Source organism: Bison bison, unplaced genomic scaffold (assembly GCF_000754665.1).
Source record: "Bison bison bison isolate TAMUID 2011002044 unplaced genomic scaffold, Bison_UMD1.0 scf7180017864198, whole genome shotgun sequence".
NCBI lineage: Eukaryota > Metazoa > Chordata > Mammalia > Artiodactyla > Bovidae > Bison > Bison bison.
This window is the reverse complement of record NW_011494770.1, coordinates 2,374,572-2,387,628: the sequence shown is the minus strand read 5'-3', so window position 1 is coordinate 2,387,628 and position 13,057 is coordinate 2,374,572. Positions and strand designations below refer to the sequence as shown.

General features: G+C 35.7%; 1 protein-coding gene across 4 annotated transcripts in view; it reads right to left on the bottom strand.

Moving 5' to 3' along the window:
* REPS1 (RALBP1 associated Eps domain containing 1) overlaps positions 1-13,057 on the bottom strand; it is a 91,357-nt gene that overhangs the window by 39,256 nt on the left and 39,044 nt on the right. For 3 of the 4 annotated variants that reach the window (XM_010844214.1, XM_010844215.1, XM_010844218.1), the window contains exons 2-8: positions 9,034-9,157; positions 7,181-7,377; positions 6,927-7,080; positions 6,132-6,256; positions 5,471-5,633; positions 5,129-5,192; positions 3,598-3,752 (exon numbers count right to left, since the gene is read on the bottom strand). In XM_010844214.1, the coding sequence (XP_010842516.1) occupies positions 3,598-3,752; positions 5,129-5,192; positions 5,471-5,633; positions 6,132-6,256; positions 6,927-7,080; positions 7,181-7,377; positions 9,034-9,157 (982 nt within the window). The remainder of the gene's footprint in view (positions 1-3,597; positions 3,753-5,128; positions 5,193-5,470; positions 5,634-6,131; positions 6,257-6,926; positions 7,081-7,180; positions 7,378-9,033; positions 9,158-13,057) is intronic. The other variant, XM_010844217.1, reaches the window with a different exon arrangement.

The window sequence follows — 13,057 nt, the reverse complement described above, 5'->3', positions numbered from 1 at the left end:
AGTGGTAAAGAATCTGCCTGCCAATGCAGGAGACTTGGGGGTTCAATCCCTGGGTCAGGATGATCCTCTGGAGAAGGAAATGGGAACCCATTCCAGTGTCCTTGCCTGAGAAAGCCCATGGACAGAGGAGCCTGGCAGAGTCCAGTCCATGGGATTGCAAAAGAGTTAGATATGACTTAGCAACTAAACAAAACAACAACAAAACATCATAAACTTATGACAACAAATGATTTTATTTTCAAAGATATAAATGTTAAGAAAAATATTTTACTTTAAAAATGGCACATATTTAGCATAATAATGCAGAGTACATCATGAGAAACACTGGGCTGGAAGAAGCACAAGCTGGAATCGAGATTGCTGGGAGAAATATCAATAACCTCAGATATGCAGATGACACCACCCTTATGGCAGAAAGTGAAGAACTAAAGAGCCTCTTGATGAAAGTGAAAGAGGAGAGTGAAAAAGTTGGCTTAAAGCTCAACATTCAGAAAACGAAGATCGTGGCATCTGGTCCCATCACTTCATGTGAAATAGATGGGGAAACAGTGGAAACAGTGGCTGACTTTATTTTTCTGGGCTCCAAAATCACTGCAGATGGTGACTGCAGCCATGAAATTAAAAGATGCTTGCTCCTTGGAAGAAAAGCTATTACCAGCCTAGACAGCATATTATAAAGCAGAGACATTACTTTGCCAAAAAAAGTTCATCTAGTCAAGGCTATGGTTTTTCCAGTAGTCATGTATGGATGTGAGAGTTGGACTGTGAAGAAAGCTGACCGCCGAATAACTGATGCTTTTGAACTATGGTTGGAGAAGACTCTTGAGAGTCCCTTGGACTACAAGGAGATCCAACCAGTCCATCAGTCCTGGGTGTTCATTGGAAGGACTGATGTTGAAACGCCAATACTTTGGCCATTTGATATGAAGAGCTGACTCATTTGAAAAAACCCTGATGCTGGGAAAGATTGAGGGAAGGAGGAGAAGGGGACAACAGAGAATGCGATGGTTGGATGGCATCACTGACTCAATGGACATGGGTTTGGGTGGACTCCAGGAGTCGCTGATGAAGAGTGAGGCCAGGCGTGCTGCAGTTCATGGGGTCGCAAAGAGTCAGACATGACTGAGCGACTGAACTGAACTGAATTCAATAATTATTTACTGAGCTACTTAGTGCTTGCTTGCAAAGTGCAAGGCCCTGAGGATACTACAATGAATATGATCATTTCTAGTTTTTTAAGGTGCTCAGAATGTTGTAGTAGAAGGAGGGGACAACAGAACAGGATTCAGCATAATGTGTGCTGAAATGAACAGCAACGTAGGATATGCTTCGACAGATCAGAGAAGACAGAAACCACCTATGCCTGTAAGTCACAAAGACTCCACAGAAGGGATATTTATGATAAGTTCTCAGGTCCGCCAAAAGAAAGTATTTAGGTATTTCTCCTTTAATTGGGAACTTCTAGAAACACAGCTATTTAAAAATGGTTTTTAAATATACTGATTGAATCACAGTGTCACACAACAATTTCTGTATTTCAAGGGACTTTGTGTCATATAAATCTCAGGCTTACAGTAGGTAAAAGAAAAAAGATTAAATGGTTCTTCCCACCTCCAAACAGAACTCCAAATTTGACTCATTGGAAAAGACTGATGCTGGGAGGGATTGGGGGCAAGAGGAGAAGGGGACGACAGAGGATGAGATGGCTGGATGGCATCAGTGACTCGATAGACGTGAGTCTCAGTGAACCCCGGGAGCTCGTGATGGACAGGGAGGCCTGGCGTGCTGCGATTCATGGGGCCGCAAAGAGTCGGACACAACTGAGCGACTGATCTGATCTGAAAGCAGATTTTAATCTAATATCGTGTGGTCAAAACATTTACAATAAATGTGACTAGAAAACCATATAATATTATATTAGAATTGGAAAAAACACCTGTAAAATTATAGTTAGAGCAATAGTGTATAGATACATGCAGGCAAAAAACCAGAGTGTCTCTTTGCTAAACAAATCCAGCAGACGTAAAAAGACAAATGCCCAGGAAAGAACTTCTTGAATCATCAGTCTTAAAACTCCATCAGATCAACATGACAAAGAACAAGACTTTATTTAAATTAAAGAAAGAAAAAAAGACTCCATTGCCAAAACGTGAAAGCCAGATTTCACCTATCTGAATCCAACAGTTAATAAGACCACAGAAGTCTCCAGAAAATGACATACAACAGAATAAGTCTGACTCATTTCTTGTTAGTACACTACCAGTTTTTACAAAATTAAAGTCATAGAAAATCTCTACATACAAGGTCCAATTTAGAAATCAATGATACAGCAAGTCTGTAGCTACCTCAACTGTTTCCCTTTTGGCTTACCTAACAAATACGCTAAATAAAGAAGTAATTTTTATCTATTTCTTAATTAGGTAAACCAAAGCAAAGTTATCTAACAAAAACACTTAGCCTTCAGCTCAAGTTAGAGGGTAACTGATACCAAATAACTACCTGAAATGATCAGGAAAATCCTGGGATTCTCACAGGATAGAGTTTGTAAAAACTGAAACCAACAGTAAATTATTTAATCAACCTATTGGTTGATAATAAGTCAGGATACAATTCAAATCCTAAAATAGGTAAAATTCACATTTCACGTGGAGAAACAGATGAAAAAAACAGAGTAAATGGTTAGAACTTGCCCAAGTCAGAGACTAATTAACAAACCAGAAGCACACTCAGGTTCTTAACTCCAAGGAGACTTGTTCTCTTCTGGACAGTAATGACGTGTATATGGTTCCTTCCATGTAATTTAGAAAAAGAAGTCAGATCATTTCATTTTTGAGTTAAATAGAAGTTGCCCTTTTAAGAGCCAAATTCTGTTCTATCTTCTTAGAACTATAAAATTCTTTCCAACATAATAGACAAAAGAGAATTTAGATTTAAAAAATTTGAAAACAGTAATTTAGTTTTAATTAAACTTGTTAAGAATTTAGCATTAATTTCCTCTTATTCATTCAGAATGCAAGAAAAATGTATTCTATTCCTGTTTCCTTTTAAAGAAAGCTACCAGTCAATATGAGCCCTTATAAAAACTTTCTGGTAAACATTTTTTAAAAGCATTATCTATAATCAAATACAAATTTTCCAGACTTCTTCAGAATCTGAAGAAAAGAAGTGGGCTTTTTAAAGGAAATGCTTTCAGACTGCAAAGATCTAATGATAAAACAAGATGCATTAAATGAAAAAATGCTGATAATGAAGACTGGCTACTTTACCCACTTCAGATAATTTATAATACGGTTAAATGCCACAAAATAACAAGACACTGTGAAATGCTCTTCAGATCTTCACAATTCATAAGTGTTAAGTGAAACAGTAGCATACACAGTGGTATATATTCTTTATCTTTTTATTTCAAGTTTACTAAATAAGTGAAACCATTATTCCGGGTTTAGCCCATATAGTCTATTCTGATGGCAAATCTATGTATTTCTGATGAAATGTCTAAGCTCTTAACCTAAATTATAACATTTTGATTTCGCTTTAAGGATCAAGTGTTATATTTATGAAGGTATGCAGTCAGGTCTTTTCAGCTCCTGATCTTACCTGCTGAATCTTCCAAATCAATCAGTTTGGGCATTAAGCTCTCAGGGAGTTTTTCCGGTAAGTCATAACCATTCTTCCTAGCAACTACCAGATGAAAAGCAGCACAAAACTCATCCAGTGTCAAGGCTCCATCTTTATCAAAGTCTGAGAGTTCCCTAGAATAAAAACTTATTATTAATATGATCATATTCTGCTTTGGCTCCTTTTAGGTTTCAAAAAGAAGCAAGAGAAATTATTTCCCAGAAAATAGCAATTAAGAATTTAAAAAATTCCACAGATGGAAGGACATGTAATATGTAATATAACGACACGCATGCTAAGTTGCTTCAGTCATGTCCGACTCTGTGACCCCATGGACTGTATAGCCCACCAGGCTCCTTGGCCCATGGGATTCTCCAGGCCAGAATACTGGAGTGTGTTGCCATGCCTTTCTCCAAGGGATCTTCCCTACCCAGGGATCAAACCCAGGTCTCTTATGTCTCCTGCACTGGCAGGCAGGTTCTTTACCACTAGTGCCACCTGGGAAGCCCAAAACAAATATAGCAAACTGTTAATTGTAGGCAATGGGCATATGGGTGTTCAAGGCACAGTTCTTTACACTTTTCTGTATACTTTAAATTCTCATAATAAAATGCTGAAAAAGTAGTCCCAATAAATAAAGTCACCAAAAAATGACCTTTAACACACTTGCATTTCTAGTAAAAGGATTTAGTTAAACCCTGGCTTACTTAATAAGTCACTGAAATTTTTAAAAATTGTTTTTATTGTTATCAAATTTCTACATGTATGCATTTTAAAGCATCTAACAGAATTACAAGTCCTGATACATTGAAACAACAGCCCCACCCTGGTGTCCATTTCCTGGTTGCAGAAACAATCATTTTTTAATTTATTACCTTAAATTACATAAATGTTAACAGCATGCATATATTGCCAGTTATTGATTTTTCAGTTTTAGGCATTATCTACGTACTTCCTACCATAGTATCCTATGTGTCTAAAGATGCTACTAACAAAGTAATTTAGAATATAAATACATACATTGATATAAAGTAGAAATAACATGTGTTTATCTTATAATTGCTTTTAAAAAGTAATTTGTGATTGCAGTTTGTGCTCTAATGGCTAATTTCAACTACATACCAGCTATCCTGAGTCTCAGTCTAAATTTAAATGGGAGCTAAGCATGTTCTTGAGATCATGCCTTGGTACAGGACTTACTAACCCTGTTAAAAACCAAATGGGATAAACACACCATGTATGAGCAAACCAGCTTTTATGCCACACATTATTCTTTCAACAAAACAGCTGATACAGCTTAAGAACTTTTAGCACACTTTAAAGAACTACTGCAGAGTAATCACTTAGTTCCTTTCTAAGTGAGAGAGAAGCTGGATATTATGAGGCAATACTGAGTTCTTTGAGAACATTCTTGAAAAGGTTACTCTAATAGTTTAAGTTCAAAAATCTACCTGCTGTAAACTCTTTTGAAACAACCCACATTACCCAACTAATGATATACCACACTTACCAAATATGAGAAAGTTCAAGAATAGGAAGTTTTGATTTTGTAAAAAACTCTTTAGCTGCAGATCCTGAAATATTAAAACAGTGTTGTTTAGTGTTATTCTGAACTTACAGCTCCAAGAATAAAATGTGAGGTAAGAGTCTTAAGACTTCTGCCACTGACAAAAAGGTAATCTTAACATGTGCACATGTCATATTTTTGGTTTCCAGTGACTATAAACTTTTTAGACAATTTGAGAATTAATTTATCCTTTATCATCACTGACGAATGAAACCATGTCTTTGAGATTATGAAACTGAGACCGTCCTATCCCATTTAGAAGAACTTCTGTTTTTAACAACTCACCTGGAATAAATCCATTTAGATCAGGCTGAATGGTTTTAAATTGATTTACATAATACTGTCTTTGTTCATCTGTTATTTTCCAAGGATCGTCATAACTACTGGATTGCCTACGAATTTCATTGGCAGTTGTAGCTGAGGCTACAGTTCGTACTGTTGTCTGGTCCTGTAATGAAACATTTTTTCCTCAGTACAGTATCTATCTATATGACTATATGGACCAAGATTGTTAACTTACTTATCTTTGAAAGTAAAACTTACTTTTTGTGGATGTTTAAAAATAAGCCTTAACTCATCAGCAAACCACATATTTGTTACATAGGTTATTAAACATTTTTGCACAAAGATTACATAAATGTAATGATAGCAATATGTAAGCAACAGAAAGCTATGTAAAAGATGCTAAGAAAGCCAAGCAAATACATTCCTAGATGCAGAAACGTTTCAAAACTTCACTATGGGATTAGCAAGAAAATCAGCCAAAACTTTCAATAAAACGTTCCAATGAAAACAGACCTGAAGAAAAGGCACAAAGTTCTTTTTTGTTTTAATAAAAGAGTGAACTTGCATTTATAAAATGTGCAACAGCAAAATATAAAAACAATGACAGCAGCAATACTCTTAATGAAGCAAATAAAAATGCAATACCAATAAAATGTCACACCTGGACAGAAGCAGGATGCATGGTTAAAAGAGTACTGGTTGGTGGAGTATCAGCAAAACTGACCCAATTTTCTTGAGGTGGAGGTGGAGAATGTCCTGGCCACACTGCATCACCAGCAGAAGAACCTAAAAACGGAATGGGTAAACATGCTGACTCACTTTTGGAAGGAAAAATAAAGTTACCAGGTTTTTAATGATAACAAATCACCAGACATATGAACAAGTTTTCTTTTAAAAAGCTAACTCTGAGGAAATATTAACAACTTCCAAAATGGAATCTTATCTGCCAATTTAAAATTAGACCTCATTTGGCATAATAACCAATTTACTGCTATAATAAGCAATACAGCAGCAGAAGCATTTTTATAACAAAGTATACTTCCCTTCACTAATATAATAAATATACCTGGGAATATATCTCCGATATAATATATCTCTTATACATTTTACCCTTCAGATAGAATCTGATACCTATAAACTTTTGTCTAAGCATCATAGATATAAGTAAATGCAATTATACTCAATTTACTTAGAAACTTTCACAGTTGGCTTTTGCTTCTATTTAAGGCACTTAATGAGTCTGAGTAAACTCCAGGAGTTGGTAGTGGACAGGGAGGCCTGGCGTGCTACAGTCCATGGGGTTGCAAAGAGTCAGACATGACTGAGCGACTGAACTGAACTGAACCGAACTTATAAATTAAAAGCTGACTTCGAGGCAACTCTTAAAGGAACATTCTTAAGTTTCCTTCCATCTACAGCCCTTAATAAATGTTACTTTTAAAAATTTTCTAAATACCTGATTGTGCTTCACCAAAGGGAGACCAGAACGGCCCAGGTCCTGCAAGAGGCCTCTCGCTGTTTCCTCCACTGGGATGGCGGTTGTGCTTCCTCCACGTGTGTGGAGAAGCCGGTGGAGACTGCTGTGGCGAGACTACTGGGGACACAGGTTCCTAGAAAGAACATCATTATTTGAAAATTTAAATTTTAAGGTAACATGTTTTAGTGTAAGCATTCCCACAGTACATCAGCTGACAGCATGTACATGATTACCTGCTGATCTACAGATGCACGAGGCTGCACAGTATCATGGCTTGTGGACCCTTTTTTCACTTGTCCCCTGCCAGGTGGTGGGGGGATTACACCAGAGTAAGACCCTTGATTTTCAGAATCTGAAGAATATGAGGTTGGATGACGAGATTCCTGTTCATTCTTTGAAGCAACAAATCTTGGCAGAGGAAGGTCCTTTACTGTTAACCACAAAAATAATTATTACTTCAAAACGAAACAGGGTATACACATTAAAAATCTGAAATGAGATGAATTTGTTATTAGAAAGAATTTTTGCAAAAACTAAGAAACAATAGACACAAAATGTTTATCGCCACAAAATTCAGATCATCTCCCTTAGATTGTTTAGGTAAACTCTGATCTAGAAGGTAGTAGTAACAGCACTCTGTCACTCTAAGGGGTTAAGCTGTATGAAATGTTCAGTGCATGCCAGGCCTTTGTTTGTACTTTACATTTATCTCATAACCATATAAACCTTACAAAAATCCCCATTTTACAGATAAAAAAGTGAGACTCTAAGATGCCAAGGTCACTGACAGTAACCGACTGTTAGGATCTGCAGCCAGGTCAGTCTGACCCTGAAGCCTAGACTGTTTCTACTCACACTGGTTCCCTAAAGGAAGATGTTAGAGCTCTAAACAAAACAAGACTATGCACTAAGTTTGAACTAGATTAATCTAGACATTTTCACTGAAGAAATTAATGAAAACATCTTACTGTCCACCTGCCAAGGACACAGTTTACAAGGCGTTAGTTGTACCTCCCACTTTAGTCCAGCTATGACACTCCTAATGCAAATATTCTACATTCACTTTTAAATAGAGAAAAGGATAAAAGGCTGAGAATGTCTCTGCACATTTTTAGACTAGAACAATACAGCAGCAGCAGCATCTTTAGAAGAAAGTGTACTTTCCTGCACCATGATTACCTGCATTTCTCTTTAGAATCTCTGCATTAGGGAGGGAAAATAGTAATGTTTATGCAGTATTTATATAAAGGAAATAAAAATTACCTAAAAAGAATGTAAACTCTCAATTCTAGAACAATGAAATGAGAGCTCCACATTGAAAACTTCTGGATGACTATTAAACAGAGGTGCTACTTAAAACTATTTTATAAAAATTCTAACATTACAGAAAACCTCAAGTTTTCTCTTCCCACCCCATTCCCTATGAAAACCAAAGAACTCTGCATTTTAAGAATGAAGAAGAAATTCTTAAGGATTTAATTCTTAAGAAATTAAGAATTTTCAACTACTTAGGCATCAATGAGCCTTCAAATAATAGAAAACCACGTTATCCTAGGTGACACTTGTAGGGTGGGCAGATGCTTGCATTGGGGTTTTAGCCTGCCAATATTTTAACACTGTCTCTACCAATCAAAATTTTGGTTAACTAATACTTTCTAAACTTCAAATGGAACTTTCATAGCTTTTCCAAACAGGAAAACACAAAGCATAACATTGTTTTATACTTAGTAGAAAAGAATATAAGGAGGGCATATATGAGATAGTCACTACAATTCATCAGCTACCTTGATAAAATTATTCATCTAAATTCTAAGCAATTTTTAGTAAATTAAAGTTGTCATTTTAAGTTTTTATATTACCATAAAATATGTGTGATGTACATAAATGCCGTAACAGAGTTAAGGTAGACATATTTTTCTAATATTAACAAATGAAAAAAGTATGGCAAGAATAAAGTCACGATACTTTAACTCAAGGTCACAAATGCCACTGAAACATCAGAAAGACTCCACAGTTCTACCGACTTTATTTCACTTTTGATTAGAAGTTCATTTTCATTTCAGTTACTAATATATTCCATAGTTACCTGTATTTATACTTTCCACTCTTAAAGGGAAGCCAGACTGGGCAACAGCTACAAGTTTCAAAGCAATATAGAACTGACTTCTTCCAAAATAACCAAGTCTTGTCGCACCACAAAGCTCCATAATCTATAAAAGAAAAAAATGCTAATATCAAGAATTTTGACAATAATTCTCCACAAAAGCAGCTATCCGACCTCTCTAACTTTTCCAAAATACATAGCTGACATATGGCATATTACTCTCAACTGACGACCAACTCTTCAAGTTTCAGTTTTAAATGTTTGAAAATAAAAAGGCACTGACCTTACAATAGGTTATCATTCTCCTACTTAGTAAAATTCATGTGATAAACAATTATATTTTATTAAAAATAACTGGAACTTTTAGAAACAAATGTACCATCTATTCTTCATAAACACTGTGCATACAATAGGGTCAAAAGTTTCTGCAACTAATAGATTATTACCCAGTCATTTAAGGTAAATCATAAAATGATATACTAAGTAGGAAAGGGCATGATCCATAATTTTGACCACATAAATACAAACTTTAAAACAACCAGATATATAAAGATTCTACCAGCAAGTTTGCTAGGTAAGATTGCGAATATGGGTTATTTCTCTTTACTCTCCAGATTATATTTAATGTGGTTATACTACTTTTCTTTAAAACAATAATTTTTGTTTGCCTTTTTTTAAAAAAAAAAAAAGCATGAAGCCTTTTAAGGATTGTTCTAATAATTCAACATATATTTCTTGACTGGCTACTACAAGTATCAAACTGTGCTCAGCCACTCAGTTGTGTGGGGCTCTTTGGATTGTAGCCCACAGGGAACCTCTGTCCATGGGATTTTTCAGGCAAGAATACTGGAGAGGGTTGCCATTTCCTTCTCCAGGGGAATCTTCCCAACCCAGGGATCAAACCTATGTTTCCTGCACTGAAAGGCAGAATCTTTACTGCTGAGCTATTGGGGAAAAGAGAATTTAGGTTACAAAATTAAATTATAATCCCAAAAGGTGTATTAATATCTATTATACAGACGTCACAAAGTCACCCTAAAACAAGCACTAAGTAACCTTATCTCAGCTTCTCAAAAATCCAAATTCTTGTACAAAGAGAGCATATTTAGTCTAATTTAGTCTATTTTCTTTTTCCCAACACATTCAAAGGAAGATTAAGGTACCTGAGATGTTGTGATACTAAGTCAGAAGTAAAGTATTTAGTAGAATTGCAAAGAAGTACCTATCAATGGTTCAGCAATATATCACAATAACAATAACCATTTGTTTACTTGCACTAGGAAAGACGACATTTTTGCTATGACTGATCATCATGGGAGGAAGTTCCTGTTTCTGTCACTAAGGGGCATCACTTCTGTGTAAATTTAAAAGGGCAAAGAGGATAAAGAGGCAGGTTTACATTAAGAGAACTACGGGGAAAAGGAGGGTGAGAGTTAAGAATGAAGAGCACACAGCCAGGCAGCATATGAAGGCATTGTGTTATGGTTATTGTGCCCACTGGGAACCCCCTCAGGGATCATTATACATCTCAGATACTTTTATTTATAACCCAAAGCATCTAAAATACACCAGGTAAGAGCTAGATAAAGGGAAGACCTAAAAGGGGATCACGTGTAGTTTGTTTATCCCTACTACATCTGTTTCAGGTGCCTGTGAGATTTTCAGGGGGAGATACCCTGGTAACAGAACAAAGAGGTAGAGTTCAGAAGGGAGTACATTGAGGAGCTGTGCTCCATCCTGGCAAGCAGACAGGAGGTCATGACTGAAGCTGGGGGACCAATAAATGAGACTGCCAGCAAGCCCAGAGTGACAAAAGGAAACCTAACAGGCAGGTATAAAAAGGAGCTTATGAAAGAGAAAGTGGGAAAAAATAGCAGCAGAAAGTGGGAAACCAAAGGTGGGACAAGGCTTTGGAAGGTGCGAGCAAGCTTTAACGGAAACAATCATTGCACACACAGATTTACATACAAGGTGTTATGAGAAGCCACCTAAACTCCCAAGAATAGATAAAAGTAATTATGGAATAGCCATATGAGAAAAATATGTAGCCTTTAAAATTCACTTATAGGATTAATGTTATGAAAGCAAAAAGCAGAACACAAAGCAGCATATACATAAGCATAACCCAATTCTATTATAATATATACATAAAAATGGTAGTGAATATGCCAGCATATATTTCTGGGTTCTGAGATTAAGGGATATTTCTATATTTATATACATGAGGCTGTATGTACTCCAAAAATATATAATATTATTTAATCAGAAAATTGATAATAAATAATTTCTAAAAAGCAGCAGCAGAACCCCCAAAAATGGGGGGGGACGAAATATGATCTATGTTTTGCAATTATGTTTTGTTACTTGAACAGTTATAGGGATGAGGTAGGATAAAATCCAGTTAGCAATGGGTTAAGGAATAAACAGGAGGAATTTAAGTAGAAAGAGAAGTACAAAACAGGTTAAGATATTTGGCTTTAAAGAAAGTAAGTTTAGAAGGGTACTTTTGCTTCTCTTAAGTCTCAGAGCTAGTTCAGTAGAAGAGACACTAGAAATCAGGTCTTTTGATTCCAAATCCAAAGTTCTTCCCAGGATGTAAGGCTGAAGTGGGGAGTGGGATGGGGTAGAAGAGCAAGGAGAAATACTATGCTTCTACTGTAACAGACATAACAAAATTTTAAAAGTCTGTATGCCAAGCTGCCGCCTCAAGAAAGATGTTTTGAAAAGAGCAGATAAAAAGAATCAGAGGCAATAAATGCGATTATTCCTCTACAGCTCCTCCCGCCGGCATCCCTTGAGAGACTCATCCTGTGGCCCAAGTCAGGCATGTGTGTCGCTGTGTGAACACTGGAGAGGAAGAAACACGTTATGACATAAATTTACAAAAATAATACCTGAAAAAACAGTCGAAAGAGGCCTATCAGGATTGAAATTACCAAGAAGTCTAAATTACTATCACAATCTGTGAATTAAGACAAAATCTGTCTCTAGAGAAATATTTGGAATAAATTCCTAGAAGGAGACCTGCTGGACCGAACTATCAGTTTATTTTAAAATGCATAACCTATCGCCAATTGCCTTTCCAAAAGGTTACTGAAACTTATTCTTTCACAGTCAGTATGAGAATGTTTCTCATCATCTGTCATTTCATCTTTTTCTCCAGCAACTTGAAAAGCCACTCACATACTTAGATGTATTTATATTTGACCTCCTGTGTTACACAGCTCTACATAACTATTCCTGGATCTGTAACATTCTTTTTTTTTGTCATCTCTACTTTATTTTTTAAAACAATTTTAAATTGGGATATAGCTGCTTAACCTTCTTTTAAAACTACTTTAGCTTTATAATATTTAAATACCTGGAGTAAGGTTAGCCCAACCTTTGCTTTTTGTTCTTGTTTAGAATTTCCTTTGCTATTCTCATGTTACTTAATCTTTCAAATAATCTTTAAAATCACTTATCAAAATAAATGGAGATTTTAACTGGGACAGCAATTTTCACGTACAGTCTGGTTTCTAACTTTAACAAGACCACTTCACTGTTTTATCATTAAGGGCACTGTTGGCTAATACTGTGCAATACCTTTGTTAAGAAACTATTTAGCTAGTTCTACTATTCTAATAGTTTTGTTTGGGGCCTTATATTTTAAAAAACCACAGAGATGTTAGTTTTATTATGTCCATTTTGGAGCAGAAAATGAAAAGATGGTTAATTTTTCTCTTTGGCCAATCCATGAACATGGTATATTTCTCCATCTATTAGTGTCCTCTTTGATTTCTTTCACCAGTGTTTTATAGTTTTCTATATATAGGTCTTTAGTTTCTTTAGGTAGATATATTCCTAAGTATTTTATTCTTTCCGTTGCAATGGTGAATGGAATTGTTTCCTTAATTTCTCTTTCTGTTTTCTCATTATTAGTGTATAGGAATGCAAGGGATTTCTGTGTGTTGATTTTATATCCTGCAACTTTACTGTAGTCATTGATTATTTCTAGTAATTTTCT